Below are 9,230 nucleotides of genomic sequence, written 5' to 3'. Positions count from 1 at the left end.
CTTTCTAGAAAAGAGATAATACTTTTTTTTTTTTTTTGTACCTTGTACTTACTGTGTAATTAGTTAATGCAGATGAAACCATCTGATGATCGTTTCTTTTTAAAAAAAAAGGTACAAGAAAATTCTCCAGAATTTGTAGCCTCAGAAAAATCATGGGTGAGTGTTGCTGTTACTTTCTCTCCTGAGAATCTGGCAACAAAGGACAAAATTCTCTGCTGTGTGCCAGTCTGATGGCTTTTCCTGCAGGGTTTCCTGGAAAACTCCCATTTTGGAGCAAGAGAAGCCTTTTTCTAAACCACCTATTGCAGTTGTTAAGTCTTTAAGTCGGTGCTGTCCTGTATGTATTTATCAGACCCCTAGAGGTGTCTTTATTTCTGTAATGTCAGTTATTTTACTCAGAAGCAGCTCTGAATCCTTTGAAACTTGCACAACCATATCTGAAAGCAATTTAAAATAAATGTGGTTCCAGACCCTAGTATTGGCTATTGTTTTAAATCAATCACCAGTTTGACTCTGAATAGAAAAAAGGACCAAAAACAAAAAAATCCAAAATAAGCTTTATTGCAAAAAAAGTGTTGTCTTACTGATACAAATGTTCAAGAGAAAGCTTTTTTTCTTAAAACATCTCTTTTCAAAATCCCCAAACTCAACAAAAGAGAAGAAAAATCACTGAGTTTAACTTAGTACAAAGTCTTTGGTCAGCACCTAATGCAACTGGAACAATCCTGGATGTGCTTTGGCTATTTTCACATGTGAGATTCTGTTGCATGGCCAGTGACAGGCACCAGCTGCCACAGAAAGCACCACTGAGACATACAATTAACACATTACAGTACAAAATGTAAAAAGAAAAACAAAACCAAAAAACGACTAAACTAAAACTCAAGTCATTGTACCATCATCTTTCTTACAGAACAAGCTATGATAGAATGAGGTGCGTATAACTACAGCATTAATGAGATTTCTAACAAATGAAACTTCAAATACATAACTTCCCTCACCTGCTCTGCAATAACTGAGCTTGCAGGTGTGGCAGTCCTGACACAGCACTCAGGGCTCAGGAAATGCAGCCTGGTTTCCAGCCAGCACCAAACAGAGTGAAGCATTCTCTTCTGAGAGACATTTCCTTCAGCTGCCTGCAGGAGTTAATGCCAGTTTGTGGAGCACCCTTTCTGAGAGCATGAGGAGTGGCTGCCTGTCTTGGCTCATGAGGTCACTGAGGGAAGGGCAGCACAGTTTGGTTCTGCAGTTCTAAGGGGATTAAAAACAGTCCAGGTATTTTGCTACAGGGCTGGTGCCTCCTCCACCATTTGTGGGTGATTCAGAACACAAACCCACTGAGCTGCTGTGAAATAGGATCTCTGCAGAGACTGATATTGTGATACTTGTCCTCTATGACTTTTTTTTCCCCTTTTTTTTCTTTGTTCTCATTTGCAAGAGAACTTTAGAATGTCCTACTATGCGAACAGTTTACAATCTCCCACTTCAGGATATCCTACTACACTGATCTTTCAGATCTGATATATTTTAGAATTACTTATATACTGTTTGGATGCTGGTCCAAGTAGAAAAGAAAACACCTTTCCAATTTACTTCTTTTTTCCTTGATTACAAAAGTACCTCTAAAATGTTATACCTCAAATTTATAAAACTACAGAAAAACAAGCAAGTTTCCCTTTTTGTTTACATAATTTGTTATTTTCTCCATATATTACTGCATTAAAAATAAATAAACTTCTATAATTTTTTTTTCATTAGGAATTTTAGCAAAATACCCAAAGTGTTACAGACTGCTAACAGGGAAAAAAAAAATAGCTCATGTATTTGTGCCATTTAGTGCCATAGGATGACTTCTTGAACTTTAGCTTTTAAAATATACTTTAAATCGAGGTTATATAAAAGATACAATAACCATGATTTGCCCTTGTAAATAGAAGTTTTGGCAGTGGCAGAATTTTAAGTTGCCCTCCTGAAAGGGTGGTTCTGCAGTCTTGGCAGGATGGAAAGGAAGGGCTCTTCCCCTCTGCCTTCCTCTCCCAAAATACACTTTTCCAAAGCACATTTGCTTGGAAAAGCAGACATTCTTGGGTGTGTAGACACAAAAACAAGTGGCTGAAGAACAGCACCACGGCTAATAGAGGCGCACCCACAGCCTCAGCCTGAGGGCCTCTCCCTTCTCCCCTTGCAGGCCGCCGTCCTCATGGCCGCTCCCCAGCTGCTCCATCTCCTTCTCCTCGGGCAGGGCCACGCTGGTGATGTCCAGGGCGTGCAGCCCAGGCGCTGCCCTGCCCCTGACGGCGTGCAGGCGGCTGGCGCCGTCCCTCAGGAGCATCCGGAAGGTTCCGCGCCCGTTGCCGCGGGCGATGGCGTAGCGCGCGCGGCGCCTGAGGGCCGGCAGCAGCGCCAGGATGGGCTCCCGGCTGCCCAGCCTGGACATGGCCACCTGCACCTTCAGGGGACTCTCCGTGTCCAGGCTCCCCCAGCTCACCTGCTCCAGCTGCAGGAGGGAAGAGTGTTTAGAGCAGGAATTGATAATTAAACAGCTCCTGACTCCATTCCCTACGACATGGCCTGTAAAGCCTAAAGGCCTCAAGCAGGCCTTGCACAGCCTCTGAAGGCTCTGATTTTGAGAACCTGTTTAACTTCATGCTTGCAAAGAGGCCATGCAGAGGAGTATTATGAACAGGTGTTTGAGATCACTTTAAAAACCATCAGGGTATCAGCAAAAGTCGGATTTAATTTTAAAGGCCGAGGCAAGATGAGGATTTCTCAGATTGCACTGCAGCCTGGAAAGGGGGGAATGCACCACCACAAGGAGAAACCTGTGTTTAGACACAATATAATGTTCTTATGACCAACAGAAACAACAGAGAAATGCATTTCACAACACTGCATGGAAATTCCCTGGCACCTTCTCTGAAAATTCCATACCATACCAGTATGAAAAGCAACTAAAAACACATCATGAAATTAATGAAAATTTTTGAACAGGAGCAAGTAATGCAGTGTTTTAAATACTTGAACCCCATAGACAATGATAGTGATTAAAAATGTTTCTTTTTTCACATAATTTACGGATGTGATGTCACTTTTACTGCCTAGAAAGTTCTAGAAACTGAAAAGGTTAATGGTATTTAAAAAATGTAATAACAAGATGTAACAATTACAAACTTGATGTGATTTCCTGTAACTTACCTTCCTAAGCCCACAAAATGCAGCAAGAAAAATAATTAAATGTATAATTCTCTAAAAACTTGATCAATTCTGATGAACATTTGACTTCCATCAGCCAGGTCTTATCCCCCACCTCTATGAGGAACTATGGAACAGACAACAAGACTAAAATGATCTTCTGCAAGATCTGTTTAGCTGTCCCAGACTATAAATGCTGTCCAACCTCCTCCTGGCAGTAGAACATGCTGTAGACATGTCCAATTCCCCAGGTCTCTGCAATTAAAGGAGAATTATTCCCCTGAATGTACTCTGAGGAACTAGACCACATCTCACACTACAAAGGAATCCTTGCAAGCTTTAGAAACTTCATCCTTTCACAGCTGCTGATGTATTTGTTATTGTCAAATTATTACTGCCAGCAGGACCTAGGTGAGGTAGGGGGAGAAAAGAGATTTTTGAATGTGACCTGTTTAAAGGACTTCCTCTGTTTACTCCTGGTGTCACACCTCTGAAAATACCTCAAGAAACATTACAGTGGTTTTTTATCCTGGTACATACAGTGTTAGCACTTCTCTTCCTCCTGCTGTCTTGTTTGGAGTAGCCATTGATTTTGCACTCATAACACACTTCAGGGGACAAAGCATTCTCTCCATCAGCATCTCCATCCAGTGGCAGGTACTGGCCTTTGTTAAATCCCATCCCTGAGACACAGTGTCTGTGGAATGAAAACATGTGTTTTAGTCACTCCTTGCAGTTTTATGAGCTGTCCCTGCTAAATGGAGTGTGTGTAATCTGTGCCACAGTGTCTGCATCCCCCTCCTTGCCCTTTCCTCAGCAGGAGGGCTGTGCAATAATTTCCCTCACACTAGAGTGGCTTACTAAGGGGAATTCAAACGCTGGCTGAAGGCTTTTAGCCTGATCTAATTTTCATTTACAAGTCCTACAGGGAAACCAAACAAAGCCAGCCTGCCCTGTACCAGAACAATGTTAATTTGTGTTTAATGTTCTGGATTGACCAGTGATACTTAAACCCCTTAATTATCTCAGTACACATAGTACCTATCCTTATGCATTATCAATCCCCACTCAGCAGGCCTGTGAAGGAGTTCATGTGCTGATACTGGGGGAGAAAGGAGAACTTGTTTAATGTTATTTATATGCTGCATTTAAAATTAATGTCGCGTTGCATGCACAGACATTTTATTTTTTTTTTCTAGTTTCTGGATATTTAGCCCAAAACTAGAAAGGACTTAGCAGCTTGTCCTTAATTTGCACCTCTGCACCTTCTCAATGTGTCTTTGGTGAAAAGCCATGTGGAGAAACTCACCCTTGCCCAACTCTGTAATAGCCAGGCGGGCAGCCACAGAGATAACCACCCTCGGTGTTGGAGCAGCCATAATTGCAGGGGTTCTTGGCAGAGGAGCACTCATTCACATCGTGGCAGGCATGGGAGAACTGGTCATAGGAGAACCCCGATGGGCACACACACCTGTAACTCCCCAGGGTGTTGTAGCAAGAAGCAGAGCCACACATGTGAGGATTGGAGCATTCGTTTTCATCTGGCAAGCAAACACAAAAATACTGGTGTTTTCTAGTATGATAGACAACAGGTCAGCATGGTGCAACTAAGAAATCAGAACATCTGCAAGTCCCAGGGCTCTGCTGCATCCCTGACCTCATCATCCCATGGACACTTGGTTTCTGGAAGAGAAAAGGAGTATCATCTTCACTTGTGGGTGTTAAAATATAGTGAAGATGACATCTCCAGTCAGTGAGACTTGAAAAAAAAAAAAGGAATGTTGATGTTGTGGTATGGAAAGTTGTTTTGGTAGCTGGTATCATGGTTATTTTATTTCTCTCACCAAGGTATTTCTCTAAAACCTGTAGGTTTTCCTCACCAAGTTTTCCTCACCTCAGTTTTCCTCCCCAAGGCCACTAGTGAATGCTTTGCCATTCTTGCCCACAGTCACTTGGAGGGAGATTCCTTTGAGGACCATGATTTACAGAAACTTAAGCTGGTTTGGGGTTTTGTGGGAGCTGTTCATTGTGGCTTCTGTCACTCTCGCCCCAGTCCTTTGCTCTCTTTGCTGAAGAGCAGCATTAAGCTAGGAGTGATTGTGGTGATCGGGACTTCAGAGAAACTGAAGGCTGGTGTGCTAGTTAATGTTAAAATGGGTAGAATAAACTAATTTGTATGTAGAGAATCAGGACAGTAAAGTCAGAGTAAATGACAGTGCTCAGAGTCATGCTCTGATTATGATACCATTGACAGAAAACCATGAAAGCAAACCTGAAAAGGTGAATATTTTGTATTGGTCTTTGTGAACAGCATGATATGACATTGTTTCTGTGTAAATTGGTTTCTATTAACAAAAAAATCCCACATTTTGTTTTGTGCATGATATAGCTTAATTCAAGCAATGGATTGAATGAGCTAAATCTAAACAGAACTCCCGAGCTTCCTAATTTGTCCCATTCCCTGCACAAAGAACTAATGCTGGCCTTAAGACTGTTTTGGAAGAGGGAAATCCTTAATGATTTTGTTAGTCTATTTTTCTCACTCTTTGCTTTAGATGCTATTCTGTAGCATTCTTTAATTGCTAATGGTTTTTTGTTAATTTTTTTGTGGGTTTTTTGGTGGGGTTTTTTTTGTGGGTTTTTTTTCTTATGACAGGTATGGTTTTTTAATGCTTTTTTTCCTCAGCAGAGGTATTACATTGATACTTTCAGGAATTCAGTGAACATTCAATGATGGGGATTTTTCACAGAAGAAAGAGATCAGAATTTAGACCTTTCTAGGAAAGCTAACTGTCAAAGGGAGTTTCAAAAGGCTCTGTTTTCTTGCTACCTCCTGTCACCGATTTACATTGGGAGTACTACATGTATGGAAAGAGTGGGAGACAGATAAAAAGACATTCATTGAACACTCCTAGTTCTGCTCATTCTTGCCCTTGCCTGGTGTTGCCCCTATAAACACTCTGATACATCTGCTGTTTAAATTCTGTGCTGTTTGTTTCCTTACCAACACACTGATTCCACTGGTAGTGCTGGATAAATCCTTGTGGGCACCCACATCTGTATCCACCCAGGATGTTCTGACAGCCATGCTGGCACCTGTGGTTTCCATCACACTCATCCACATCTGTGTATTCAGGAGGGAAGCAGAGCATGACCCAGGATTACACCCACTGCCAAACACTGTGGGATCAGAAGTTTTTTATGACCCAGCCGTGTGGTCTGTCAGCCCAAGAAGCCAAATATGTGCTGGGCCAAGCCCGGAGCCCAGAGCCCTGTGCTGGGCTGAGACCAGAGCCCAGAGCCCTGTGCTGGGCCTGGAGCCCAGAGCCCCGTGCTGGGCCCGGAGCCCAGAGCCCCGTGCTGGGCCCAGAGCCCAGAGCCCCGTGCTGGGCCCAGCCCAGCGTGGGCAGCAGGGCAGGGGCGATTCTGCCCCTCTGCCCCTCAGTCAGAGCCCACCTGCAGAGCTGCCCCAGCCCTGGGCCAGCCCAGCAAGGAGCTGGAGCTGCTGCAGCCAGGCCAGAGGAGGCTCCAGCACGGGCAGAGGGATGGAGCAGCTCTGCCGGCAGCCAAGGCTGGCACAGCTGCCATTGCTCACCTGGGCAGGAGAAGCTTTGGCCTGAGCTCAGGGTGGCCTGGCAGGGCCTGAAGGGGCTGCAGCAAAGATGGACACGGACAATTGCCAAGGGCTGCAGGGACAGCAGCCGGGCAATGGCTGCCAGTGCCAGAGGGCAGGGCTGGCTGGGATCTTGGCAATGAGGAATTGTTCCCTGGCAGGGTGGGCAGGCCCTGGCACAGGGTGCCCAGAGCAGCTGGGGCTGCCCCTGCATCCCTGGCACTGCCCAAGGCCAGGCTGGACACTGGGACACTGCGAGGTGTCCCTGACATGGCAGGGGTGGCACTGGATGGGCCTTGAGGTCCCTTCCAATTCCAGTCATTTTGTGGTTCTATGATTTATGACAGAGGAGCACTGATGTAAGATAGAAGGACCATGAAGGTTTTTCTTTTGGAAAGCCTGGAAGTCACCTAGAAAGCCTGGAAGTCACCTAATGTCCAGTTCTTTCCATCAATAATCTGATTTTAGTTCTTAAGCCTTTTCGGTACTCAATTTTGGAGAATAAACACTATTCCCAGCAATCCCACGTTGCTGCTTTAACATAATGCTTAGAGAATTTGAGGGGTTTTGTAATTTCACTTTTAAACCAATCACTTAGGGATAAGCTTTCATTTTCCTGAGAAATATTTTAGTGTTTGAATGTCAAATTCGGATGTCTTTGCAATTGAAAATAAAAAGCCACATAAAAAGTCTCTGAGACAAATGTTTATAAAAGGTGACAGCCACAACCATCCCACCTTCCAACTTCTAAAAACTCAGACATCTTAAATTGCATCTGCCACAGGAAATAAGTAGATTGTAAGTAACCTAATTTTTAAGGTACAGCATCCAAGTCAAGTAGAAAATAAAAGAAAAATTCTTTGTTTTATAGGCACACCAGGACATATGCACTTTATGAGAACAAAGTAAACTGACAGGAGATAAATCTTAGTAAAACTTATAGCTGCATATATTCTGCACTGCTGTTTGAGAAATAGGCTCTAAATACCAATTCCTGTATTAAACGCTGTATCAGAGTTGTTGGTATTTTGAGAGGCCATAAATTTGTCCATGCATGCTCTTGCATTTTTAATTCTCAGCAGCCAGGTGGCCTTGTACTGCTTTCATTTTCTTCTTTGCTCAATACCTGAGGCCCACTGAGAAGTCTGGAGCTCTCAAATAGATATTTCCTAACTGAGGCTTCCCCTTGGGCCAGCAGGGAGAGATAAAGCTCATCAATATAACCTGCATTTTAAGTGTAATAATTATCTTTCTGAATGCAGTGAATTGGCCTCCTCAGTGTGTAACTCTGTGGTAGGAGAATTCAGTACAGAATTTAGAATCTAATCTAATTAGAATTAGCCAAGATGAAAATTGTACAGAGATTCTCTTTAGACATATGAACACATAAATGTAAAAAAGCCCCACAACTACTATACTTTTAGATGCATAAACCTATGTGAAGCTGAAAACAACCGTTGAAGAGTTCAACTAAACAGTCACCTTTTTATCCTAATTTCTGTAAAAATTACTCGAGACACTACATTCCTGCATATGCTTTTGTTATACTTACAATCAGTCTAATACTTTCCAATTTCTTTTTGCAATTACTTTTACTGTGGCTGGTGCTCTGTTTTCTGTGTCTTTAACATCAAATGGTTCAGCAGAAACTGAAGTAAGGATTCACACCATGAAAAAATCTGACTGCTCCTACTTACCTTCACAGTTTAATCCAGTAGAATCCAGAGAAAATCCCCTTTGACATTCACAGGTAAAACTTCCAGGAGTGTTTTGGCAAATTCCTTTTGATCCACACAGTGATGGATGAGAACCACACTCATTGTTATCTTCAAAATACAGAGGGAAAAGAAGATTGGTTTACCTTGTGGCACGACGTTGGACATGTTCATGTAACATAAAAACAAAATCCACAAAGGTGCAGCATTTTATTTTGTACCTTTTCATTTTTAAACGCCAGATGAACTGGAGACTCATGCAGAGCTATGAGTAATTAATAAATTGGAAATGCTAGTGGTAGTTCAGTTGTGATATGAGTGTGGAATGTAATTGCTGATATTGGAAAAATGCTGCCCTTTTGTGTTAGCTGAACTGAAACAGTTTCAGTTGGCAAGATTTATACATATGCTTAAGATCTGAAGACATCTGTATCAACTAAAAAAAGAAAATGCAGTCTGGTTTTGGTTAACTACATTTTAAATGAGATTTTAATAATTCACCCTTTTGTCTCCATGTGGTTATATTTAGAACATAATAATGTATTAAATATGTACAACGCTTTACTAACCAAGAAAACAGAAATAGTGGACAGAGTGGATAGACTAATTTTTTCTTTAGCTTTAATTTCTGCTTTTCAAAATCTGTTTTCTGCCCTCTTGACACTATTGCTCTGCATAAAGAGCACAAGAGACAGTTGAGAATGCTGTCC

At 42.4% G+C, this 9,230-nt stretch overlaps 1 protein-coding gene across 1 annotated transcript in view; it reads right to left on the bottom strand.

Annotated features, from left to right (window-relative positions):
* Positions 1-541: 541 nt before the first annotated feature.
* Positions 542-9,230, bottom strand: part of FBN2 (fibrillin 2) — a 123,852-nt gene continuing 115,163 nt past the window's right edge. The window contains exons 61-65 of the mRNA XM_077171689.1: positions 8,503-8,631; positions 6,197-6,316; positions 4,502-4,733; positions 3,733-3,889; positions 542-2,497 (exon numbers count right to left, since the gene is read on the bottom strand). Of these exons, the coding sequence (XP_077027804.1) occupies positions 2,132-2,497; positions 3,733-3,889; positions 4,502-4,733; positions 6,197-6,316; positions 8,503-8,631 (1,004 nt within the window). The 3' untranslated portion in view covers positions 542-2,131. The remainder of the gene's footprint in view (positions 2,498-3,732; positions 3,890-4,501; positions 4,734-6,196; positions 6,317-8,502; positions 8,632-9,230) is intronic.

The sequence above is a fragment of the Agelaius phoeniceus genome, chromosome Z, assembly GCF_051311805.1.
Source record: "Agelaius phoeniceus isolate bAgePho1 chromosome Z, bAgePho1.hap1, whole genome shotgun sequence".
Taxonomy (NCBI): domain Eukaryota; kingdom Metazoa; phylum Chordata; class Aves; order Passeriformes; family Icteridae; genus Agelaius; species Agelaius phoeniceus.
This window is presented reverse-complemented; position numbering and strand designations above follow the sequence as displayed.